At 41.2% G+C, this 27,312-nt stretch overlaps 2 protein-coding genes across 5 annotated transcripts; one reads left to right on the top strand and one right to left on the bottom strand.

Moving 5' to 3' along the window:
• The first annotated feature begins 2,106 nt into the window (after window positions 1-2,106).
• Window positions 2,107-21,369, top strand: eps8l2 (EPS8 signaling adaptor L2). Of its 4 annotated transcripts, none has more exons than XM_028430806.1 (21): window positions 2,107-2,171; window positions 6,800-6,850; window positions 7,320-7,366; window positions 10,865-10,929; window positions 12,396-12,557; window positions 12,982-13,131; window positions 13,213-13,292; window positions 13,403-13,512; window positions 13,603-13,673; window positions 13,762-13,888; window positions 15,274-15,362; window positions 15,456-15,530; window positions 17,242-17,390; window positions 17,472-17,640; window positions 17,726-17,760; window positions 17,838-17,943; window positions 18,165-18,284; window positions 18,712-18,787; window positions 18,888-19,059; window positions 19,393-19,525; window positions 20,488-21,369. In XM_028430806.1, the coding sequence occupies exons 2-21, from the start codon at window positions 6,816-6,818 to the stop codon at window positions 20,563-20,565; spliced, it is 2,049 nt and encodes a 682-aa protein (XP_028286607.1). In that variant the 5' UTR covers window positions 2,107-2,171; window positions 6,800-6,815; the 3' UTR covers window positions 20,566-21,369. The 4 variants fall into 4 exon arrangements, with proteins under 4 accessions (XP_028286607.1, XP_028286605.1, XP_028286604.1 ...); XM_028430804.1 differs by having other exon boundaries at window positions 2,109-2,346; XM_028430803.1 differs by lacking the exons at window positions 2,107-2,171; window positions 6,800-6,850 and having other exon boundaries at window positions 7,101-7,366.
• A 60-nt stretch (window positions 21,370-21,429) lies between these two features.
• fads2 (fatty acid desaturase 2) lies at window positions 21,430-25,872 on the bottom strand. The gene is made up of 13 exons (XM_028430808.1): window positions 25,714-25,872; window positions 24,987-25,281; window positions 24,801-24,911; window positions 24,373-24,570; window positions 24,180-24,281; window positions 23,977-24,102; window positions 23,844-23,904; window positions 23,693-23,769; window positions 23,509-23,606; window positions 23,079-23,175; window positions 22,879-22,958; window positions 22,066-22,191; window positions 21,430-21,836 (listed from the first exon to the last, which is right to left on the bottom strand). The coding sequence occupies exons 2-13, from the start codon at window positions 25,209-25,211 to the stop codon at window positions 21,785-21,787; spliced, it is 1,353 nt and encodes a 450-aa protein (XP_028286609.1). The 5' UTR covers window positions 25,212-25,281; window positions 25,714-25,872; the 3' UTR covers window positions 21,430-21,784.
• Between the last annotated feature and the right edge of the window lie 1,440 nt (window positions 25,873-27,312).

Here is a 27,312-nt window from a genome sequence, read left to right as displayed (position 1 = left end):
TGACAGGAGAATTACAGTATCTGATGTCAAATATAAATGGAACACATCATCACATGAAGAGTTCGGCCTACATTTTAGGCTCCGTTTATTTTGACTGACAAGATATCTCATTGTAATTAGCATCTCATGTGTGTTTTGAAAGGCCTGACAGCGCCAAGCTTTGCTTTTGTTCTCTCTATTGTTCATGAAAGAAATAAGCCTGGTTCCCTTTAGGACTTCAGTCTGAATTATTGATCTGGGCAGCATTCATTCAAGTGATACTGTACACCTGGTACAATGCCGTCACATCCTCAAATTTTCCTCCCAAGACAGAGCCAAAGAATCCAGACTCTTATTCTGATCAGATGTGTGCAGTTTAATGTCGATTTCTTTGTGCTTTTGTTTGTGTCTTTCAGCGTCTACTCATGAGGAAGCCTTCTCTTCATCATCTTGTCGGAGAAGACAATGTAGCTGAACTTGCAGTATGTCTCCACACAAACCAGAAGACTGTTTGGACTGTTCGACTGTTTGTTATGGGAGGAGTGTTTTGTGGACTGTTATTTTATATAGAGATCTGGTTCATGTACGCACCCGCTACAGTAAAACCACTGACAGGTCAAGCTAATAATATTTTCTTATTAATGTGGCTCCTGTTAATGGGCTGGATTTGTTTGGCACTTGGAAGCAGGATATATAGCTTTACCTCATTACCTTGAAAGGCAGCTGGATTGAGATTTGAGAGATCACCAATTTCAGCATCCTGTGAGGAAGCACATGCAGTTATAGATGTGGTGACGACCTATGGTGACGACAGTGAGAAGAGACTATTAGCCTTTTATGCACATACTTGTCTTTCCATATTTTCCTAAAATCATGGAAAAAAACATGCACATATGCACATGCGCTAACGGCTACTGGCTAGCTTTCAAAGACCCTCAGTGGCTTGTTGTACTTCGGCAATTTGTTGATCTAATTAGTTAAAGTATGTCTTGTATTTAATACTTCTCTGTTAAAAACCTATATTTCTGTTTGTTTTAATATTTGTATAAATGTTAACATTTGATATTGGTTCTTATTTTGTCCAGTAGAGGGCAGGATTGTTTTAATAACGATATAAATTGTAAACACTGATTTTAATACTTTTTTGTCAAATGTTTAAATAAAAGGTATTTTTTTATAGGACTTTCAAAATGGAATCTTATTACACATGGACATGTATGTATAAAGACACATATTATATAAAGATTGTTAATTCATATGTGTTTGATGTCAGTTTTATTTATTGGTTCATTGTCATTTCCACAGGTGATTTTGTTTAGTACTGACAGCCGAAGTTAATGATCAAACTGGAGGAATGGAGGTTTCCAAAGTAACATTTTTCCAAACAAATCACAGAGTGCCTGCGATTGAGCAACAGTTGAGCACCTGTAGGCAAACACAGACTGTGGGTCAACCACAGTATGCACAAACCTTCCTGTTCAGCATTTTAAAATCTGTCACTAATCCTCAGGACTTACTAAACATGATCATTCTGCTTGTTTATATTATTTGACCAGAACTGCATTATCCTAATGGTTTTCTTTGCAGGGACAGCACACTATAGCTGGACAAAGAGTGGTCATTCTTACCAGCCGGTGACATTGAAACCTGGGCAGTGTTCCACACTGTTGCTCCTCTTTCAGTCACCCTGTTGAATCCAGCTAGTTTAAACCAGTCACAAAGAGAGGCCTGTGGAAATAGAGAGCTTTGACATAAGTGTGTTTATGTGTTTTTATTGCCATGAACATGTTTAGGTTGACACCAAGGGGAGCGTCTATGAGGTCATTGAGTGTTATGTTTATCATCATAGTTTCACAGGATTATTAAAGAAGGAAAACCGTTCTGGTACAATTCTGCATTTATTTTAGTTTCATTAACACACACACACAGGCTAAAATGGTGTCTTCACAGTGTCTTTGTTTTTTAAAGCCTGGAGATTACAACAAGGCAGCAAGTTACATCACCTGTCATGCACCCACACTCCCACATCACAACAGTGAGAAAGGCATACAAAGGCAGACCCACCTTTCAAGTGTCTGCGGAGCTCCTCCTCCGCCTCCTCCTCCTCTTCTTCTGTCAGATTGGGTTACCTGCAGACTCACCTATCACCCGCCTGCGCGGCAGCACACTGGTCTGAGGAGCAGCTGCAACTGGTGTGTTGGGCGATAACTGTGCAGTTTACTTTACAGTGTTTGAGTCCAGCGGGTTCACTTTGAAACAAAACATATCCTGTGGAGTAATTCGTGTCGGTCACTTCAGGTTAGGATGGCAGGGTGACGTTTGAACAGACGCTCTCACCACCTCTCATCTAGTCCCGAGAACAGCACTGTGAGTTGTTGGAAAAGAAGAAGCTTCTTTCTTTCTTTATTCTTTTCTTTAGTCTGTAAAAAGTAGGCTCGTGTGGCTTCTCACTGAATACAAACTTACCGGTTTTTACTTTACAAATCTCACTGCAGCCTCAGTGGCTGTTCAGGTCAGGTCATGTCACATTTTTTTTCCGCAGCAGGGTGATTTGTTGCTCTTGGTGGTTTAAATGTTGAAACTGATGAGTTTTGATTTACATGAATCGCAGCTGTAGAATGTTGGTTGGCTGTGCACAGATGGAGGCTCTGTGTAGACAAGAATAAATATAGCCTAGATTAGAGGTTAAAAAAAATACTTGGTGCCTGGTCAAAATACTTGGCCACATACAGAGAGTGTTTACACAGTCTATGTACGTTTATGTAGAAATTAAAGTGGCACTGATTATGCTGTATATAGTATTCTTCAAAAGCCCTGTCGGAACAAAAACAGGTTTGTGGCGTCAGGATGACATATAGATCATCAGTGTTTTCTTTTGTCTGCCCTACTGGCACACACATAAAACACAAAAAATAACGAGGAGGTATAGGAAGAAAAACACCTGTATAAGTCAACAAATGATTCAAGTTACTGCAGAATTATAATTGTATATTGCATGAGGTAGCTTACATTCTGTGATAAAACATTTGGCATTTGATTATTTCTTTGAGTGACCCACAAACATCTCAACATTCTTCTGATGTCACATGCAGCCTTAATTGCAACAATTGGCTCTTTGATCAGAGGAATGTGGCTTCATTTGGGTTTCATGGCTTCTCCTAACATGCTACACATTAACAGCTAGAGCAGAAGCACTGGTTGCCATGTGGATCACACAGTCTTTACTAGTGTTTTGTCCTGGTCTGTGAAATGTGACCTGATTTAGTCTTGTGCCCTGATTCAGATTGTTTGGCTTCTACTATGCACCTGTGTGCCCGGAATAAACCTTTAGCATCATCAACAGCATCATAACGGTATCATGTGATTCGGTTAAATGGCTGCACGGTCTTAAATGCATGTAATCAGATAACTGTTATCTGGTACAAAATGATTACAAGGGCACAGGGCAAAGTCCAGATTGCTCATATCAGAGCAAGATCATGTCATCATAAGATACATTACATAAGATCTCACTGTCAAGTTTGGTAACTCCAGTATTTATTTTTGCCTATAAACTGAGTTGCTTTAACAAGAATGTCAGCAGTGATTCACGTAGCTTCAGCTGGGTTATGTGACTTTAGTGCTATTATAATTTTACAATAGTGGCAATAAATGTTTGAATCTGTGATCAGTGGCCAAATGACATATACTATATGATGCTTGATGCCCATCCAATGTAGGAATTTAGAGGCCGATACCAATATTTGGGATATATATAAATAAATGTTTTCTTTCATAAACACAAAACACAACATAATCAGGTTCTCCTAACATTTGTTATGTGTGTGTGTGATGAGTCTAAGCCACAACAATTAAAGTTAAATATAAACTTTTATTTTCAAAAGCCACTGTAAAACATAGATTTACATTTTGATAAACAAAGAATTCTACAAACTTACAGCTCAACTTACTCAATAATGATAAAGTTTGGTTAGGCAATTTAGAGGACCATCGGGACCTAGCAGAGGCTAATACTGAGGAAGAGCTGAAGAGCACAACACCATCGCCATCGGGGAGCCGCTCGCAACCGGTTAGCGTCTGCTAGCTCTGGGCTAGGCCGCATTTGTGCTTCGTGTGTGCGCGTTTCGCTCTCCACCAACTCGGTTTCTGATTACTTGTGCTAACCGTTGCGGCGCGGCTAGGCGAGAGCTAGCACATGCAAAACCACGGCGAGCTGCTGGCCGGGGCTAGCAGAAGCTAACTCGGGGACCGGCTGCGCAGCCTTTGCATTTAGCTATGAAATGGGCTCAGAGGATAATTATTTGGGAATGATTATTCTTACTGTTATTAAAGCAACGTTATCCACGTGACAAAGGCAAACTTACCACAGCCAGAATTGAGAGTGCAGTGTCTGACTGTTTTGATCAGGTCATACAGGTAAGGGTAGGTCAGAGGTAGTTGTAAATGGCCCTCTAGTGGACACGCTACGCAACTACAACACCCATAACATGGTTAAATGATGATGATTTTCTTCTTTTGCTTTTTAAAACTTTATATTTATCGGGCCGAAACCGATAGATCAGCTCACATCGGACGATAAAATCGGCCTGGCCGATAATCGGTCGAGTTCTAATATGATGTAATGTGTTTGGGTACAAATAAAAGGCAGCAAAATCTGCAAACATTGTTAATAGTGGATATTACAGTACTTTCATGGTTTTAGACATCACTTTACTTTTGTTTGAGTTGGTTATTTTACTACTTACTACTACTACTACTCGGGGTTAAAATTACCCTTTACATGACTTCAGAATCACAATCAGACATTTGCTCTAATCTTTGAAACAGTGATTGACATATACTGGCTGATATGATATTAGTAACAGATCGGCCTATCAGCACTCAAAATGGCATTAATGTGAAGTCAATGAAAAATGTTAATACCCATTCATTTTCCCTTTACAACATAACTCTGACCCTGAGAACCTCTATAGCCCCTATGGCCATTAATCTGCTGCTATGTTGTCTGTGTCAACAAAGAAAAAGGTAGCCATCCAGTTTGTCTAAAGAATATGTGGTGATCTAATGATAGAATGTTTTTACTCTTTAAAACTGGCAGTATCAGCCAGGTTTCAATTTTGTGAGAGTTTTTGTTCAATACCAAGTATGTCTTGAGACTGACAAGGTTCAATCCAATAACAACAACACATGACTGGTACCACGAGCTTTCAATACCAGAATGTGTGCAGGGGAGCTTTGCTGAGCCAGGGTAGCTTGTCACAGAAAGCAGTGTGAGTATTACACTGACCTAATTCCGCTAAATATGGAAATTAAAGCCACCAGATACCATCAAGGTAGCATTAAATATGACACTGCTTTTATGAGTAAGCCAGATAAGCACCCTGCTTTTGTGTGTTGTGTGTAATTATTGCTCCTATGCCATGTAATTACCTCTGAAGAAGGGGTTGTCACTGTTGAACAATAAGCACCTCATAGGGGTGAAGTAGAGGTGTACAGACGGCCTCTTGCCATGAGGTTGACAATGCGCGACACCCAGCCTGTCCTCCTCCAGCCTCACCTCCCTCCTCCTGAAACCTGGCAGCCGGCCAGAGCCACGAACAATAGCATGGAGAGAAGATGACAGAAAAGATAAGGACAGAAAGAGGAAGTCTCTCGTTTGTGCAGGCTTTTCTTACTAGAGTAAAATACTGCTTGTTTTCCTTTCATTTGTCACTGACATTTTGTAGTCTTCTGAATCATATCCTGACACATATTAACTACAATTCAGGCTATGAAACCTGTTGTTGTGATTTACCATTCTTTGTATCAGAAGATCTAAGGAGATTATCTGTTAAAAGTGATTATGTTTAGTTTATTGCAAAATAAGCTGTTAGTGTCCCATTTAATATTTACTCACATCTCAACTTTAGAAAAAAGGGAATACCGGTACATATCTTAAGGCTGTTTTTTTTTAATTCTAAGATACTGAAATGTTTAAACTTGTTGTGGCAAGAACAAGTGACACGAGGTCAGTTTCACACAGAAAACCCCAAATGCTCTCAGGTAACAGAGGATCCTAACCTCTCACCACCAATTAATAATACAAACTGAACCGGTTGTTTTAAGTGATACATGGCTAATCAGAGACTAAAAGTCACATAAGGTACCGTAATTATTGCCTCAGTGTTAAATATAACTTACTTTAACTGAGAAATATTTATATTTTTTTGTAGTAATAAAGTCATTGTAAAACAAACATAGCCTGTTAAATCAGGTCATCCAGTTACGATTTTAAACTCTCTACAGTCTATAGTCAGTGTTAAAACATACGTGGAGCCTGAGGGTGTATGGCAAACCTGATATATCTTACATAACCATCAATGTATGTCTTGACAGATGAGTCAAAGTCTCCAGGCTCAGAAAGAAAGGTGTGGGAGAGTTTTTGTTCTCTCATTTTATCCTCCCTCTAATCCCTCAGATTTAGATGCAGCCTTGTGAGGGCATGCTAATTGGCAAATACTGCGGTTAGCCTGCTTGCTGTAAAACCCAACCAAATTAATTAATTGCAGCTATGCAGATATAGTCATCGAGAGAGTGGATCTAATTACACAGCGCATATCAGCCTGCTGTCTGAGTGCCATTGTTCCCATCAGTCCCCCGACCATCGAGCACAGGCCCAACACCTGCTGGTAGACTACTTTACATACTCTGTCTGCAACCTTAATGAGGTATCTGTAATGTTTACACCCTGGGCTGGTTATGAAAGATTTTCAGACCATACTCCGTACTTGTAGTGGAAAATGTTTGCCCTTTCATTATCCTCCTTATCTCTGTTTTTCAGGTGGATGCCTTAAATCATGAGTGTCCTGGGACCTCAGTCGGGACAAGCCAAGTGAGTGTCACACACATTTCTGCTGCTCGCCCTTCAATATTTACATTTCTGATTGCAGGCCCTGTTACTGTCACACAAGCATGAGAGAATCACTAACACAGTGTGTGGAAGGTGGTGTGGGTCAGGGACTTTGGGCACAGAGCGGCTCTGTTAGGAACTGTTTACTTTGCCTGGGTTCCTGGCTCCAGTCTGCACCTCCTTCACACCCACCACCCACCCCCTCCTGTCCTCCCTTCTCTCTCGCTTCTCTCTCTTTAGTCCATATGCTCAGAATCTCAGGCTAATCTCATACAGTGCTGGCCAGTCTGCTCTGTCTCTGTATATCACTCCTATTATTTTTGTGGTACTCATGAGAAGTCTTTGAAGTGTAGACAAACTTAGGGAGTGTGTGACATCCAGAGGTACAGGGAGGGTAGAAGAAGATGAAGGGCATGCAGCGTAACCCTGTATCCTCTTCTTGTCATTGCAGTGGAGTGGCCCGATCGGACAGCAAGATCAGCGCCAAGGCCCTCTATGGTGAGTCGCTTTATGGAAGAACTGCTTTTTGCCTTTACATGCCCTCTAATGACACCTGCCCTTATTTCTGTGGCATGAGTCACCACAGACCATTTACAGTGTTTGATTTAGGAGGCTGCGCACTCTGACTTGTGACTTGTTTACTGTTTATATGTTCTTCATTGTTGCTGTAACTATCATTCTGACTGAATAGAAAGTCAATCTGATCACTGATATTTCAAACTCCTTTTATTCAAAAAAAATCATGACCAGAATCTGTAACGTGATCCTCTGACATACTTTTTCAAACCATCCATGGTCATGCTGTGTGCATCTGCAACTGGCTTTGTTAGGAAATTGTGTACTTTTGCTTTGTGGCATGCTGCTGCAGCCATGTGGCCTCACTGGAATATCACAGTCCTCTCCCCAGAACACACATGCACTGATAAGAGGGGGCCAAGGTCCTGGTGAGGGACCTAGTCATGCTTAGGCTGCTGTCATGCTCCTGTAGAGAACTGGAGTTTCCTGCTGTGTGCTAGTTTGTGCTCTTCCTTTTGTGATCTACTTTCTCATGAATGGAGTTTTATTCATGTTGTGTCTTTCGAACTTTTGTGTATACTTTGAATGGAGGGATGCGCCTGTGTTGTTTGTGTTAGCGCTGCATTCATATCTTCCTTGTCTGCCTTTGTCATTGATCTGCAGTGAAATGCAGTAATGGTATGATGGGACATTTTATTTTTGCTGTTGCATACTTCTGTTAGGGTGTGTGTGACTGAAATGCACTCTGCAGGGTGTGCCTGTTTTTAAAGTGTGGTTGGAACAGGGTGGGAACGTGTTGCAGGTGAATAAAAGACACATTGAAAAGTGGAAAGGAAAAAGGTGGACTCTGCCCCTCTCTTACCTCTGGCTCTCCCCGGTTTCCTCCCAGACATTAGCTCACTGGTCGCTGCCAGCTCCACACTGCCAACATAGAGAAACATTTTATCACAGAAACCAAGGTATAACAGGACAACCTGCTTTCCTGCATGGCTGCACTATTCCAAATTTAGAATGGCCCCAAATGGCAGATGACTGTACTGTTGGGATGCAAGATGTTCCCAAAGCATCCGACTGTGCACCTTGTTGTCTGTGAAACATTTCTGTGCCATAAATCATCCAAATATCCACATGAAGCACCCGCTCTTGTGATCTTTGTGAAATGTCCCACTGTATGTGCAATGAGCCTGCGCTGGTTTTCATTGGCTCTTCTCACCCTGTGTGACAGATGGTCACCATCACCTCCTCTCTGCAGGGCGACAGCAGCACGCTGGTGCATCTCTAACCTGAGAGGCCTTTTTGTGCACCAACCGTTTGGATAGATGTAGCCTCGCATATTGCTGAATAAACATTACAACAGCAGGGCAATTTCTGTATGCAAACTTTCCCTGTCATTCACACAGTGCACAAGTGATGCAAATGATGCTCCGGTCCTCCCACTTGATTTGTTATCAGAAGCTTTGTGTTAGAGCAGAAAGAGGTTGCATTGGACTCATCATCGTCCTGGGACTGCAGAGCATTGGGCAGCTTTCTTAAGTTTCTCAGACGGTTTCTAGTGAAGGAGTATGTCTCTGTCAGGTAAAATCTTTTTAAATTGTGGAAACAGGTGCCTTTTCCTGCTCTGGGGTTTTTCCCAGAGTTGTCTGTGGTACATACAGCCGTTTTAGTGCAGTTTCTGTGAGATGTGTTTACTTTGAGGCAACATATGGTCACATCTGTGTGTGCACTGCAGCTCACTTCCTGCAGGTAGAAAAACAAAACACAGGCGGCCAGCCTGTGCCAACACATTTATTATTGCTTATTCCTGGATTTTGTGTTTGGAAGTTACAATACAGGGTTTTATATAATGTTGTATGTATTCTGTTGCTTTTGGCTTAAAAAATCAGCTGTGTTTATATTCTACATTTTTAGAGATTGTTTGATTGATCAGGGCCATATATGGGTTTGATAAGCTGCCAGGGAGCAATGTTTATCACTGGCCATTGATTCTAGAGAGCTCTGAGGATCTGCCCATCTGCCTGCTAAGTGGCTCTTATTGCAAGCTGTTGCAGCGCTGTGAATTGATTGGCATAAATGTCATTCATTAATAAGACATGGGGCGAGCTCAACTTTCAGAGCGACACCTGACGCTTGTGTTTCACCTGTGGGCAACAAAGCAGGAAGGAATCAGCGGAGAGGAAATGGCAGTACCAGGAAAGACAAATACTTGCGTCATTTGGACTGGAGTGTGTGGATATAAAAATCATCCCATTTGGAAACCTTTATTCAGTGCTGGAACCACAGTGGATGGATCATCACAATGAATCATCAATACGGGGATATCAAATATTGGAATGTACTTTAGAGCCTTTGCACACACTTTGTTGAGTGTTGCGCAAACAGCATTGCTTTTGTATCGCAGTCACCATAAAGCACATAAGGTAATGGTGTCTGTTTGAAGAGAAAGCTGTGTGGCATCAGAGTGTTGACTCTGTTGGGTGGGGGACAGAAAAGAGATCTGATATGAGGTCTGGCAGTGGGGCTGATAGGAACATACTCCCATTTAGCCGTAATTGTTACCTGCAGACTATTCACCTGGTAAATAGGTCAATGAGAGCACTGGCACACTCATTTAACATTGCCCAGTTTTAAAAACAATGGTAGCAGCCTCTAGCACACGCAATGCCAAGAACAATGCTGTGGTAAGCTGCAGTGTTTGGGTGTGGGTGTGGCTAAAAATGAGATTTTATAGGGGGGGGGGGGTCACTGCACTCTGCGCTCATCTTAGATTTGACATTTATTATTTATTAGAGCTTGTCAGAGCATTTTAATTGATCTGTTTATAAGCACTTATAGTATTCACAAAAATGCTAGTACTGCAGCTGCCTTATTATGACAAAGTAAAGATACATTATCTGTATTTCCAGCCCTTAAATGTAGGGTAAAAGCCTCAGATGAGGAAGTGAATCATCTGTTGTCAGTGATCTTTGAGCCTGCTATAAATCTGTGCCTCTGACTGGTGACTTCTAATGCCAGCTTGGCCACCTTTATAATGTGGGCAAGCAGGGCAAATTAAGACACGCTCACTCTTTGATATGAGACTTAATGATTAACTTCTCAGATAGGTTTTCATTTCCATCCACTTGTCCTCTGGGAAGACTTTTTTATACAAAACACAAAGATATCACATAAGAACCGTTTACTGCAGTCTATTGCTTATTTATAAAATATTTAATTGTCAAACATAGTGTATTAGTAAATATATATGTGTTATCACTGAAGAGTACAGTTGTCTTGTTGACGGTGATGTACACCTATTATGTGCCCTTGTCGCTTCCTTATTACCCTGTTGCTCTTGTCAGCTCACACATCAGTGTTTGCTGTCATCTGTTCAGTCTACTCAAACGTGCAGCATGTTGTCTTTAGGTCAGTGTCACTGCTGATGTTTATGTAGAAAAATATGCTGTTGACTGATCACAGTTGTTATATTTCTGTGTTTTACAGAACAAAGGAAGAAATATTCCAACTCGAACTATATCATGCACGAGACATCACAGTATCACGTTGAGGTAAGACCCGAACTGTTTTGTTGTGTGTTTTGTTTGTTTTGTAAATCACACATTCATTCGAATTTAAGAGCTTTAAACATTTATGATCAATTTAAGGCATCCTATAACATGCTTTACTTTGTAAATGTTTGCTAATAAAGTTGAATACAATTGTTTTTGAGTAAAAAGTATTCCCAGGCTTATTTAGTTTTATATTGTTTTAACCTTTTAGACTGTATAATTTACTGTAGTTATCATTTAAATAGGAATGTATGTGTCTTATTCCAGACACTGGAATAAGACTTAATAAGGTTGTATTATTATAAATGTTTAGGTTTGTTTTTTTCAAAAAATGAGTGAAGTGAAAAACAAGATACAGAATCTACAGTTACGATGTATTCTTCTGTTGCCAAGTGATAACACACAATGACTTACAGATTAATCTCTTGGTAGCTTTTCATTTACGGGAACCAGTAATAAAACAATCAGGCCTGTGATTGCAGCAGTAGGGCGCTGATGTTAGGGACGCTGAATGAGAGACGTGCTTCAGCTCAGGGTTGGTGCTGAACTATGTCCCACGGATAGGATTTCTTTAAATGCCTCCCCATTATCACACACAGGCAGGTTAATCACAGATAAGAGCAGGAAGGCAGTAGCCATGAAAGTGCTGTGAAAGTGGTAATACTGAAGATTTTATATCATAATAATACAGCTCAATAATTTTGGCATGGCATGACAATGAAGCCAGCCTAGATTAGTCTTGGAAATGGGAAAATGGCTCATTTGATTCACTAAACTACACTTTATGCTATTTATTCTTAAAATGTAAATATGAAATCCTGCCAACTAATACCAAAATCCAAAAAGAGCCAAAACCACAGTAACCAACACCAAAAGGTGAACACAGGAACCCGGTATGGAAACACAAGATTGCAACTCAGGAACAACCCAGTACAGACTGATGAGGAACAAAGGGGATCACAAGACTTAAATACACAAGACAACGAGCCACAGGTGAAACACATAAGGGCAGGGCAGGTGATTAACAATGGAGGGGAACACAAGAGGAGGCAAAACACATGGGAGTACACAAGGAGAACGGACAAGACTTTCAAAATAAAACAGGAAATAGAACTAAAAGCAGGTAAATAACCAAGACACACAGAAGCACAGAAAACTGAGCAAAAGAACTAAAAGTCCACGAAAAGCCCACCAAGCCACGCACTGCAGCTATTTCCTGTTTTTTAGTCACAATGTTTCATGCTAAATTGAGCTTGACAGATGCAGATGTCTGTTATATATTAACACATATGCTTAAATTAGCTATTAACTATTAACTCTATAAAGTAAGTAATAAATAAGGCTAGTCACATATAACAAGAATATTTTGCCACTTACATAAAAAGTACGGTATGCTGTGGCTCTATGTAGCTGTTGTTTCTAGCTAAATCCAGGCCTTAATCTCCTACACACCGTGTTCTCCTTAGCATCTCTCCACATTCATCATGGACAAGACAGAGTCCATCATCACAGTGGACGATGCCATCAAGAAGCTGGTTCTTCTGGACTCCAAAGATAAAATCTGGACTCAGGAGATGCTCCTTCAAGTCACAGACAAGGCTGTCAGGCTGCTTGACTGTGACACACAGGTACGACACCACATACATACATAATATATCAGTATAGTGAAACAGTTACTAGTTAGCATGGTACAGTGAAAAGATAAGGTCATGTAACCAGGAGGGAAGCATCTAAAAAAGATGTTCTGAAGCTGCATTATGTAAGATCTTGGATAAAATCCCACAGCTGCAAAGTTATAGTATGTAGATCAGTTACCTTCAGAGGGCGTTGGTAGGTGGATTTTATTGCTGCTGGACATACTAGTTGTTCCCATATTCAATCATCATTCATAATGCAAAGACTCATCAACTGCTGTAATTATTATTAATTATAAAATAAGACTCATTCATTATGCAAATGAATGGACTCTTAATGTACTCTTGGGGAAAAAAGCAAATTAACCTTTTTTCTCAAACTATTCCTTAATTATGTTTCCTCCCCCCATTCCTCCAGGAGGAATTGGAGAACTTCCCTCTCTCCACCATCCACATGTGTCAGACGGTGTTGAATCAGACCCGCTACCCCTCTGTGCTGCTGCTCATGTGTCAGGACAAGGACCAGCACAATCCCGACATCCACTTCTTCCACTGTGACGAGGTGGAGGTGGGTGTCAGTCTTGAAGTGTGACTCAGAGTAAGTGGTGAAGTTGTTGTCTAAGTCTGTGTGTCTCCTTACTTTGTGAAGGCTGAGATGGTCCATGCAGATATAGACAGTGCCATTGGAGACAACAAGCATGGGAAGAAAATGCGGCTTCAGACTCTGAAGTAAGATCAGCTCTGCAGCCGACACACACAGATACACATTTGATGCAGTGATCAGATTAACTTCCTGTCAGGGGGGCTAAAGGTTGTTTTTGTGTCTCCTCCTCCTTTAGGGTGAACCAGGAAAAAATGAAGCGTCACAGAGAAACCATCCTCCCCCCCTCAGCCCCTAAGGGCCCCCCTCCTGCTGCAAGGGGGCGAGTGGCAGCACCAAACACACAGGGTGAGACTGCACACACTGAAAAACACACACACACATATATGCATTTGCTCTTAGGTTAGATGAGGTTTTTTTGTGTGTGTTTAAATGTAGACGGACGAGCTCATGGACAAAGTGACCCAGACTCACATGAAAAGCTGGCACAGCGCATTGAAAAGGATGTGGTGAGTATGTTTGTGTGTGTGTGTCATTACATCACACAGCTGATGTCACACCACCTGTAATGCTATATGTTCTCTTATGCTTCCTCAGCAAATGCTCAACTGTGCCCTGGATGACATAGAGATCTTTGTGTCACGGCTGCAGAAGGCAGCAGAGGCCTTCTCTCAGCTCAACCATCGCAACAAGAGTAAGAAGAATAAGAAGAAAGGACCAGCAGGTCTGTCGCCCTTTCTTCTCTTGTGGTGGCACGAATGCAGTGACGATATGTCTATATTGCTCACGTCGCCATGTTTGTGTCTCTCTGTGTCCTGTGGCCCAGGACTCTCACCCAGTGATGTATGTGTGGTAGTAGTAGCCAGTTTGGTATACTGTTTAGTAATAATACTCAATTCTCATAACTGAGGTAATATTATTACTAATATTTTTTAACACTAGAACAAAGCAAAAGTCAGCTGAATTTTGCATTGAGTCTGGTATCAGCAGCTTAGATGCATTTAAAAAATGTCCCCTTGTGTTTAAAGTAATAATATTACTCAAAAAGTTGGTGAGTAATGTTTTACCACCCAACACTGGCAGTGGTGTGGTGCTGTGTTTTAACCTGGACACACTGTTCCTATGCAGTGAGACACACATGTAACAAGTGACACTAAACAAACTACACGTTTAAGGACACATGCAGTAAATGTTCCACACTTCCATGTAAAAGCAGCAGAATGTGTTGTCTCTGACTGCACAGACAGATGTCCTGAAAGTGATGGATTTTCTCTCTTTGTTTCTCAACTTTGGGGTCAAGGTCCCTTTTTGTTTAACTTGTAAATATTGTCAACATAGGTCTCAGCCTGGCTAGCCATTCCAATGCTTTTTTTTCCCTCTGTGGATTTGAATAAGATATCCAGAGGGCACTATCAGTGGACACAGAATAAACAGCACCTGGACACATTTGGATGCACATAAAACTAATCAGAGAAACTAAGCATGTGACATAGGCAGACATCCAGACTAGTATCAACAAAAGACACGCCAAGCACCTGTGTCAGACTGTTGTCTGGTTTACTATAAAACTTCAAATTTTAAGCTGCAATTCTGCAAATATTTTTGAACAAGGCAAGCAGTCAGTCATTGCATAAAGCCTATCCCATTTTAGATAAAGAGTTATGACTGGTATGAAAGTGTTTGTACTGAGTGGAACTGGCTGTGAAGGGGAGGGATTCCTGACCTATTTCATGGAGAGAGATTTGGCAACATGAATGAGCTGGCAAGGCGACATGATTCTCAGATTCACATCACAGAACACCGATTTCATGAGAATTTCGGGACCTTTTGAACCACCAGTTGTGAAACTCTGATGAAGCACATTCCTTCTTACTCTTTGGCCAGAGTGACCTTTTTTAAAGCTGTTTATTAACTAACCATTATGGTATGGCTTTGCTTTATTCCCAGGAGATCGTAAGCTTTATTAGAGATGAGAAAACTTAAACATTTACTTCTATGACTTTGAATCCTGGCCAGAAAGTGAAACCTGTCTGTGTGATATGTCCATGTCGTCATCCTGTAACTCTGGAGTCTGTGTGTGGTCATTGTTGTTACTCTGGTTGTTTTCAGAGGGCATGCTGACCCTACGAGCCAAGCCCCCCACTGAAGCAGAGGTGATTGATAGCCTGCAGAAACTGAAGCTGGCCTTCAACCTCTTGGTGAGATATCACAGCTTTCAACCTCCCTCATGCATTAGCTGCTCCCTCTTCAACACCTAATAACGTTTTTTTCTGTTGCTGTGCCACCTGCAGGCCAAACTGAAGAAGCACATACAGAACCCAAGTGCATCTGAGCTGGTTCATTTCCTGTTTGGACCTCTGGAGTTGGTAATAATCAAGTCATTCTAAACACACGGATTTTTCTCAACTTCAGGGTTGGCGAAGTTTAGCTCACAGGCTGATCAGAGCCAATTTAAATTTAAAGACTGAGAACAGTTCAGCACATGGATTTTTCCCCATCAGGCATTCTCATATTGTTTTTATTTTCTCTGGTACCACACCCACTGTTGTTCTAGTAAACTCTCACCAGACTGGAGCGATGTGGCTTTCAACACAGGTGCAGCCTCACTTACATAATGTTGCTTTCCAGAGCTGCAGTGTTCAGCCACACCTTTGATACTGCTGCAAAGAAATACAGCACTGTGACAGAGCTCTGGGGGAGTAACACAACATGTGGCCCACTTGCTGTCCTCAACACATCTCAGCTGATGAAATGTACATTCACTATCGGTCAAAGGTTTTAGAACACCACAGTGTTTCCAGTTTTTTATTTCAAGCTATATATTGGTCAAGTCCAATATATAGTAATATAGATATGGTGGGAAAAAGCAATTAACAATGGAAGAGAGACAGACCATCATAACACTTAAACATGTAGGTTCCTAAAGAGAAACTGTGAAGAAAGTCTCTTTCACCATCAAAAGGCAAACCGTCAGTCGGAAACTGGAGGAAACTCTGAGAAGAAAAAGGTCTGGCAGACACAACGCCACAACAGAATCAGAAGACAGGTTTCTGAGAGTTAGCAGCTTGTGTGATAGGTGGCTCACAGGACAGCTTCAAGCACAGCTCAACAGGGGTTGTAGTAAGCTAGTCTCAGTTTCAACTGTGGAGAGAAGACTTCGATCTGCAGGTTTGACTGAGGGAGATGATGCTAGATAGTCATTGCTAAGACATCAAATGAAGGAAAAAAGACTTGCCTGGACCATGAAACACCACCACTGGAAGAAAGGGTTATGTACTGATGAATCAAAATTTGACATCTTCAGTTCATAAAGCAGGATTTTTGTATGCAATCGAGTAGGTGAAAGGATGGTTCCTCAGTGTGTGAGATCAACTCTGTTTTGCCCTGGATCCAGGGTCAGTAACTTGTACAGAGCGAGAGGCACACAGAACCAAAATGGCTACCTCAGCATTCTGCAGCACCAGTTGTACATGTAAACTTGGTCAGGGGTTCATCCTAAAGCAAGATAATGACTTAGAACTACCTTAGGGAAAAACAGAAGTAGATGGTAAACTTGAAAACATGTTTAAACACACACAAATTTAAACCCTCATGGAGTTGGTTTGGGATGAAGTGGACAGAAGAGTGAAAGCAAAGGGCCACATGGGAACTTTTGGAACAGGGCTGGGAAGAATTTTCTGAGGAATATTGGATTTCCATTGTAAAAAGAATGCCATGAGTGTGTTCAGCTGTTACATCTGCCAAAGGTGAAGGTGAGGTCAAACTCTGAAATACATTTTGGTTTATAAATGGATTTCATCAGTTTATTTGTTCTATACTTTTATTTCAGAGGACAATGAGACATTAAACCACATAATTATTAATTAAAACTGGAATAATTTGGGTGTTCTACAACTTTTGACCTGTAGTGTATACAGGACATTAGTAGGATAATGTATATCCATGTTCTCATTCTTTCTGTGATTGTGGGGTAGTGCACCATATAAACTGTGTTTGAACATTTCAAACTGATTAAAAAGTAGATGAGAAATTTGCATAAACTTTGGATGCTCCTGTAACTTACATATGTGTCCACAGGTGCTGCAGAGCTGTGGCAGTCCTGAGCTGGCACGATCAATCATCTCTCCTCATCTGTCCAAAGACGCTGTTGACTTCCTGAGGGGACATCTCAGCCCCAAAGAGATGACTATTTTTGAACTGCTCGGGGAAGGATGGACCAAACCCAGGTATGATCATCACTGCTGGCTCTGTGAGCACTGATATGGAGTGTTGCTGCTGTAACCACTTCACTCCTCTTCCTCCTGCAGAGCAGAGTGGCCCAGCGATCAGTGCGCTCCTCCTTATTACCCAAAGTTTCGTAACGGCTGGGAGCCACCGGCTGAGCTTTTCAGGACGGCCCCATGGGAAACTGAGGGACCATCTGGACCACTTGGATCCCCAACCAGTCCTGATTACAGGAAACACTCAGCTGAAGATGTAAGGATGTTGTTTGTTAGTCACTCTCTGTACAAGCTCTCACAATAGAAATGTAACTGTAAATGTATCTGCCTGTGTTTTTTAGTATTATGGAACTCATTCCTCAAATTCATCAAATGGGTAAGACCTTCACACACTTTGCCAAGTCTTTTAATTGACATAAAAACATGTTAAGCTCATACAATGTGTCTTGACAGGTCTTACAATGGGGCACCTCACAGCCGCAAATATGCCAAAATTCGCTACCACTTTGTAGCGCGGAATGCCAACGAGCTGTCAGTGCTGCAGGATGAAATCCTCGAGGTTGTCATATGTCATATTTTCTCATTCCTTATTTGATGATTGCAGTGAACCGGTTTTATATTACACTGTATCACCTGACAGCGATAAAGATGTACATATTAACTTTGATATATAATTGAAAGACAAAACATAAAGTGTAACACTGAAGAATGCAAATGCATGAATGGACATGAGTAAGACTTTGCACTGCTGTGGAGTGACATGTGAAATATGTCCTGCAGGTCTTAGAAGATGACAAACAATGGTGGAAACTACGCAACCGCAGCGGACAGGCGGGTTACGTCCCCTTTAACATTCTGGATGTTGTTAAGATAGAGGAGCCAGAGGGCCAATACAGCCAGGTGAACAACACACTAAATGTCTACAAGGATTTAAATTAGGCCAAACTTTTTTAATTGCACCTTTAAAACAGCCCAGGCATGTGGTCAGGAAGGGTAAAGGGTGAATGTAGGCAAGGTAATGAGAAGGGTCAAAGATTCTTTATTACAGCTTAGAATACTAGTTGTATTAGATTTAACAACAAAATAACCTTGTACCTTTTTCTGCTCACCCTTACATATGTCAGCTTACGGCTGTGTGCAGGTTCACACAACACACTGCAGCAGCTGCAGTCGTAGCTCTACTCTGCCTTGTGTGACTGACACACATATTTTGTTTTTGGCTTCTGGGCAAAAATGTATCAGCCTGAATGAGATGGAAGACAAACCAGTTTTTGGAATAACATGAATTGTGGTTGCTTTCTCATCAAGTATGATTGTGTCTGTGCAGCATGGTTATGCAACGTCACCAACTGGCTCTCTGAGCCCTGCAGACAGCTTCTACAAGGGGAGACACAAAGACAAAAGTGGGTGAAAACAGCAAAGTGAACATATTCAAATTTAGCCATGTTTCTGTTTCTGTTTCATGCTTTTGTTTTGATATTTGCTTCTGTTTGTGTTTTTCAGTGATGGATGAGGTGAACAATGAGCTCTTGATGATGATCACAGCTAACAAATCCCAGGCACCCACCAGGAAGTTCCGTGTGGAGAAACCGACAGGCACCCAAGTGCCACTTAACTTTGAATCAAACCAGGAGCAGGTGATCACATGGCTCAATTCAAAAGGCTTCTCAAAACCGTAAGTCATGCATGGTTGAAATCTAACTAAAACAAAGCACCTACACACACTCCCTCAACATGTTGTGTTTGCTGACCCCCACTGGGTGTTGCACTGATGTGTGCTACAGGATCCTGTCACAGTATGGTGGCACAACAAAGCAAAGTGCAAACATTGCATGACTACTGTCATTAACAAGGAATGACAATGTCAGCCGGTCCTTCTCATTTTACCGTTTATTTCATGCAACGCTACAAAGAAAAAGAAGGAAAGAAACAATGAACATCTATACGCACTGAGCATCAGTATTGTCAGTCATAACTGATAACAACATGTTAATAATATTATCTGCAGGACTGTGGAGTGTTTGGGGATCCTGACTGGAGCCCAGCTGTTCTCTCTCAACAAAGAGGAACTAAAGGCGGTGTGCGGAGATGAAGGCAGTCGTGTCTACCTTCAAGTCACCGTACAGAAAGAACAGCTAGAGGTTGGTCACATAGCTCTCTGCACATTTTAAAGTGCATGAGCTGGATGAGGTGTGAATAATACCCACATCTCAACTTTCAGTATTTACCTGGGCATGTTAAGACAAGTAGATAAACTCAGCTATAAAAAAGCTGGTGTCACCTTTCAGACCTTTCAGAGAGGCACACTCTATAATTAATTCATGCACAGTCCAAAAATTGGGTGTGTACTTCTGGAAAACAGGCCAGCTTTAATTAGAAAGGATTTAAGATAAGATAAGATAAGATAAGATAATCCTTTATTAAGCCCCCACAGGAGGAATCCACATTTGAGTGCTAAATTACAACAAAGAGGAATAGTTGTTACACCATGGTGGCAAATGTAAACTTTGTGACACATTAACATATTAGACTTAATGTATTACCTGTGCAATGTGAACTATGTAAGGGCAAATAGAGAGATTATTGCTGAGCACAAATGCCTCTGACTTCATTTACAGAGTGTATCATATTATAATAGATACAGAAGCTTCTATTAACAATGGAGTGTGATGAAACTGACAGCTGACAGGATGTGTGGGGTTTAGGGACATCTTGTGGTGAGGCTGCAGATTGCAAGTAGCTGAATTCTCAACTGTCCTGTTTGAACACCGAGGGTGGCTACATAAAAATGAAAGGCCCTCTCTAGAGCCAGCATTGTGTTTGTTGTACCTGGGCTGCTGTAAACATTGTGGTGCAACATGATAAGAGTCTGATATAAATGGCTCATTGGAAGCTAACAAAAACACAACAGTCCTATGAGTACAACAGCTAACAGATCACCCTACAGCTTCACAGAGGCCACAAAACTATGTGTGCAACTCTCTTTCAAACCTCAGATAAGGACACTCAAAATCAGCTCACGACCCCTTCTCAATTTTCTCTTTGACCCTGCATGTAAACAGAACATTTAAGCTTTTTACATCTGTGTTTTATTTCTTTACAGAAGTCCAGTGGAAACTCAGAGCTGCAGGAGATCATGAAGAAGAGGCAGGAGAGGATTGACTCTTCCGGCACAGACTGAACCTGTTTTCCTGTTTTTTCTATGTACAGCAACCTCTCTGATCAGTCGATTGTTCATAATCACCTTCAGCAAAAAAGAAAAACTCAAATACTGTACACATTTTTAAGTGTATATTTATTTTGTATCATTCAATGTTTATGTATTCAAGTTTTCTTATCCTAATTATGTCTGTTAAGCTTTCAAACAACAACATCTGACTAAATTGTTTAAAGAGATACCTGCAGAAAAGAGCGACTTATGCATTTATGTACAGTATGGTGTGTGTGTGTGTGTGAGTGTGTATGCATGATGTGCATGTAAAGTACGTATGAGTCAGTGTGGTCTATGTTTATTGCATCTGTTTACTAAAAGACTTAGGTGAATAAGTAGTTTTAAATCAGTGCCAGAATGTTTGACACATTTTTCTGATATATAGCCAATAACTTTCAGATCACTGTTTACAGGAATAATACATTTTAAAAAATTAATGTTACTTCTAGCAGGATTCAGAAGTTGTCTCGTCCTGGTTGGTAAATGCCAATCAGCATTAAGTGTTAATATGTACATGATATTCCTTAAAGTTCAGACATTCTGGCAAACATAAGCAATAATTCCGCATGAAGTCGATAACAGTGAGTCACTACGTGTTTTTAACAGCATGGTATTTTGCAGTGTGAACTGCACAAACAGGAAAAAGAAGTGTATATGCTGTGCTGGTTTGAATAATTAAATGAAGATTTATAAAAATATTAAAAAGGGGTTGTAAATATTTTGGGAAAAAATGTTAAAAATCAATTAAAAAATAAATGTATTTTATAACATGTCCTTCTCTCAGTCACAGTTTGTGTGTTTGTGAGTGGACTATTTACACCAGAGAGGCAGAAATGGTCCACACAGGTTTTTTTTATATAGTATACTGAAAGAACAGAATAAGAATTTAAAGACAGAAGAACATTAAAATATTTAACCCCAATTTTAACAACTCAGGATTAGTATTTCCAGCTGTGTCATGAGACAGAAAATATTACTCCATATAAATTACTCAGTTTTTACAATTTTCACAGTTACTGCTGATAGGAAAACTGTGAGCACTAAAAGTCAGTCAGATCAAATTTGACTATGATAACAAACAATTAGAAAAGATCTTTCCCACACTATTAACTGGAGTTAAAAATGCAAACAGCTTTTTTAAAAGACAAGGGAAAATCATCACCCCATTTAGAGAAGGAAACACAGGGTGTCATTTATGGAGATATGCATCAAGCCAGAGTTCCCCTGAAGTTTTCAAAGACCTGAAAATGGACAAAACATCAGTTAAATGCTGTGTTCACCAGACAGGCAGTCGCTCTGTTTCACAGTAAAAGGTCATTTCATACTATCTCTATCGATTGTATCTGTGTGTTTATTTACAATCGGTCTATTGGCAGCCTTGTCAGACAGACAAACATTGACCATCAGTATTATGTAGCAGTACATTACAGATAATACCATCACACCATTACATAATATTATTACTCTTACCTGACAACATCAGTGATGCCTTGCCACAAAGGTTTCACCTGGTAAGGAACACCATGTTTCTCACACAGTGCACGGACCTGCGGGGCCACCTTGTGGTAGTTGTGGCGTGGCATTGTGGGAAACAAACTAGTGAAACAGAAAATACCCGGAAGCAGCCATCAGACATAAATGTCCTACATAGGTGTAAATGTACATGATATGTGAGTGAGCACGAACAGAGAACTTTCTTTTTGCTTTCAGCGCTCCGAGAAGAAAACAACGCCACTTTGTTCTCGGAGCGCTGCTTCAGCAGCTCTCGCAGCTTTTTCTCGACATATGGTCTGAGCAGAACTTTTTATATCAGTCAGGTCTGAGAACTATTGTGCGATTGGTTGGGATTTCAGAGTGGGCGTGGTCAATGTGAAGAAGCGGAAAAGCTTCTCCAGTAGCACAGAATCCACACAGGTCAAATAATAAACTCCCAGACCTTTTGCCCAATCTATTATCATGGTACGAGCACGAAGGTACCCACCTCCCTGAACATTATCAGCTTGTTATCATCCCTCATTCAGGTAAACAGATAACGTTGACCTAGACGGCTGTTTCAGCGAAACATGTTCAAAACCTGTGCATGTGTGTGCTGCACACACACACACAGCGCGCTGCAGTGGGAGGGTCGTATGGGGAGTTCTGCACACAAGCTTCTCATGATTTGTGAAAAGTCCATGCCCGACAGACTTTGTTCTTGGTCTTGCCACCTCATGAGCGACAAGAAAATTTGTTCTTGTGGAGTATGGAACAAGCTTGAGTCCAAAATTCAATGATTTGACTTACTGGTGTTCGATTTGAAAGTTGAGGTGTCCGCTGAACCAGTCATTGAAGAAGGACTGCTCGATATTACAAGTGGATTGTAACTGAAGGAGAGAAGGAGAGAAAAGATGAATTCACACAACCATCACTTATTAATACGTTTATCTACTGGAGGGAAGGAGCACTGAACTCTTTTACACTGACTGTCATATTGAAGCAGGTACCTGCATGTTCAGCCAGTCCTGGTGCTTCTCGTGATCGATGTTCATCGGCAGATGACTCATCTGAGTCACCCACACAAACCAGTGGCTCTCCAAAATCCTGTCACATGGATAAAAAATACATGTGCCCAAGGTGTAAAAAACTGTAATCACCTGATTAATGAGACACATTTTAACATTATCTAACATTATCTAACATGAACAGCAAGTCTGTTAATGTGTAACAGATCTGTAATTAGATTGATTGTAAAACATTTGCTGCTGTATATAATTTACACCCTCTAAATATATGTACAATATATATAATATATGTACAGGCTAACGTTTTTATAAATCATATTCAAAAGTGCTACAGTTGGTTGCTTAGTCCTTTGATACAACATAACCAGGATCTTCACAAGCGATTTATATTATCTCATCTAATATCATTCACCTCACAAAGCTGATGAGCGCCAATGAACCAAACAGGCCATACAGGGGTACAAAGCTGATCAAGTAGCGAATGTAGTATGTCGTGAACCAAGCCAGATCCTTCACAAGACAAGAACATTCATTTTTAGTTGAGAGGAACACATCTGTAAAACATGTGTAAGAAAACTGCTCTCAAACCCTCTTACCACCCAGTCACGGCGAGAAATCATGGTGTGAATTATCTGAATGTGGAAGTAAACTGGAATAAGCAGCGGCGGGCCCACTAAGGTAGAAAAAAAAGTAAGAGTTATTTCTGAAGGGTTTTCATAGTCTTCGACTGTGTTTAAATAAACATACCAAGAAAGAAGTACTTGTGCTGGTGATTGTAGGGCATGTGTTTGATCTTCTTTATGCCATACTGTAACAGAGAGGAACACAGAGTTAGGATGACATAAAAAATACTTAAATGATTATAAAAACATCCACTTGCCTCCACTGGCTGAGTGGCTCCAAGCACAAAGATCTGCAGCATGTTGACATCCGGGTCCTTCCTGAAGATGTTGGGTTTTGCGTGATGCTGGAAATGTCGATGGTTCCACCAGTTGGCAGAAGCTCCCTAATGAAACAATAATATGAATAACCTTTGTCTGTAATAATTACAAGACTCAGTTAAAAGAAAGAAAGAAATGTCACCTTTAAGTGACCAATTATGAACTTGTGCAGCAAGTGATTCCAGCGGGACTTCTTGAAGACAGACAGGTGGCCAAAGTCATGCTGCAGCCAGCCAGCCTGCGACTATTGAGGAAGATGAGTATTGTGAGATTTATCTGCTGCAGATTTTGACTTATGAATAATCAGACAGAGAGACAAGAAGTGTTAGAGACACCTGAGCAGTTGCTAGTAGCACTGCGCACAGTAATGTCAGCATCCAGCTAGTCCCCCAGTACCAGATGATGAACCATGCGAGGCCCTCCATCAGCATGATGTGACCCAGGTGAAGGCAGAAGAACAGAGGATCAGCTCGAAACAGTCCCTCCTTCTCCACCTGCACTCTCAAGTTGTTGAAGTCCTGTATGGTCGCTGCCTGTAAGCAGAGGAAAGAAGCTCTGAATGTGTCATAAATCAAATGTTTTTAACCTTTAGTGTAAGGACACAGTGTGTCCATGATGTTCCCGAACACCGTAAGACTCATGAATAAATAAATAGAGCTCTGACCTCCTCCTGCTCACCAGGTGTTTCTGCACTCACTAACCCATGCTGTCATTGTGAGACTATAAAAGCTGCACTGTAAACGTAAGGGACTTTATTTCTCACATTTTTGTTTCGGTCCTGGCTGGGCTCAGACGCTGCCAACTCTCCAATCAGCAGAGGCTTCAGAAACTTCTGCACAAACTTTGAATCAGGATGAAAAGCCACGAATGCCTCCTGAAAAACAAATGATAGATAATAAAAACATTTATCTTTGTAGGAAAAACTGTTTTTATGTAAAGGGGGCTTTACCGTTGCATCCTCTCCAGCATAGTGACTGATCATCCGGAACCCCCCGGGATGTCTTTTGGCCCATTCCGTGACGTTGTACACCTTTCGATTTATCACCAGCCACTGATCATTCCTGCTGCAGTGACTCTGCACCTCCTCCCAGCTGTAAACACCTGCAGCTCTGCTGCTGCTGCTGCTGCTGCTGCCGGGCTCTCCAGGCCCGGTCTGTTGGCCTCCACCTCCCATTCTCAATGCTGCCTCAGGCTTGGATGCACCTGAACACTAAAGGTCCGCTCAGCCTCAGACGATTTCACACCTGGATGTGAAAAACAAAACAAACAAAAAAACAAAAAGCTCAGACAGGCTGCAGACGCTGGGGAAGAGGTTTATTCTGCTCTCTCTAATTTAACCACCCACCCGTTTGTAACACAAGTGAAGGCAGACATAAAAGAGTGCAACATCTTCACTAATAATTAATGCTGAAATTCGACAACAGGTAATTGGAGATACCGGTGAAGCAGCGCGGCTTCAGATCCTGGCGTTGCATCATATGACATCGAACATTATTGTCAACTAGCATCACGTTCTCACATTTTTAAATTCCGTCCACGCAGCAGGCTGATCGCTGACTTTATCAAAACAAAACAATATGCCGCTGATGTTAAAAACAGGCCACAAACCATCGCAGCACGGCTTTATTTAGCAGTAATGGCTGACATGATGAAGATGGAAAACATTCCAGACTTACAGCATCCAGGTTTTGACTGCTCTTCCTGGACTTCAGTCACATGAACAGACCGGTTCAGTAGACTCACAGTCCCCGTCTGTTCAGATCCACTTCAAACAAGAGAACCCCATCATCTCTCTGCCCCAGTATGTAGACCTTGCCACCCACTCATTCAGTGAGAACTCCGAGCAGATCATTCGAGGGTGTCTGAGCCAATCAGAGCGCAGCTAATCCTGGCGCGGTGGCCAATGTGATACAGGCTCTGTAAGCTGCTGCTGGTCTGAATCTTGTATCGTCTGATAGCACAGACTCATAAAAGAGGCTGCTGGAGGGGAGGCGGACCGTCTGACCTGACTGTCCGGGTCCGAATCAACCACCTAGCTGCCTGTAGCTGCAGCTGCTGCGTGGTGTCATGAATAACACCCACCCCTTAAAATGTTACTAAGATTTCCTATATCAAAATACAATTGATTTCATCATAGCAGCCTTTTAAAATTCGTACAGAGACAATAGGTAAAGTTTCATCTATACATGTTTGGATATGTAGGACTGTTGCAGTTCCTTCTTCCTACCAGCAGGTGGTGCAGATTTGTCCCATTGATTAGATGCCTCCTTTGTCCTTTGACCCATATAAGGCCTATCTTTACAGTCTTCTCCACGTCATAAGGCATTTTTCACCAGTCATAACCCAAATATGACATTGCATTATTAATGACATGGTCTGATGTGAAAAATTAATGACTCTTTATCACACTTTGTTTCCCCATGCTTGCTGGGTCATGCAGTGCTTCATCTGCATGCAACACGTTCACCTCAGCAGTCACATCTATTCACCGCCTGAGGTCTCCGTCTGTCTGTCTCCTGTTTACAGTCCTTTGTGTCATTTCAGGGTCGTTTCAATGCGAAGCAGAAATGTGCAAATCAGCTCTTTTGGTCCTCAGCATATCAGACAGGATTATCCTCAAGCAGCATGCGGACTGTCTCCCTGTTTGTCCGCCTCTTGTGCCACAGCTCATCAGGCTGACAGAAGCGCTGCACATCTGACCCCAGCAGCTTTTCCATGGCTTTTCTTCAGCATCCGATTCAAACAAACACAACATCAATCAGAAACCCTGTCTGCCTGATGAGTTAAGTGAAAAGACTCACGTCCTGTACTATAGGCTACTACAAAGTAAAACTTTGGAGTAGTGATATTCACTGTGAGAAGAGTATTCCTGTGACAAAACCACTGCCTTTCAGGAGTGAATGTTGCTTCTTCTCTGCAACATTTACAGTTGCTGTTAAAATATCTGAAAAATTAATTAGTCCTAACATTTTTATGACCACTACCTTTTTCATAATTAGTATTTTAAGCAGCATTGTTATGGAGTAGGTTATTTTAAAAGAGCTGCATGTAGTGACTGCTGTGAATATTTCTCCACTGGACAAAGTTAGTTTTTGCTGTAACTGCTGTTGCCCTTTTACTTAAAACTTGCTCTGGGCTCATCCAAATGTTGGAGCTATTTTGAGCCACAGTGTATGAATATATTTTAGTCATGTCACATTCATTTCAATCTGAACTGGACTTTAGTCATTTTTACTCATCTATCTATCTATCTATCTATCTATCTATCTATCTAT

Source organism: Parambassis ranga, chromosome 19 (genome assembly GCF_900634625.1).
Source record: "Parambassis ranga chromosome 19, fParRan2.1, whole genome shotgun sequence".
NCBI lineage: Eukaryota > Metazoa > Chordata > Actinopteri > Ambassidae > Parambassis > Parambassis ranga.
This window is presented reverse-complemented; position numbering and strand designations above follow the sequence as displayed.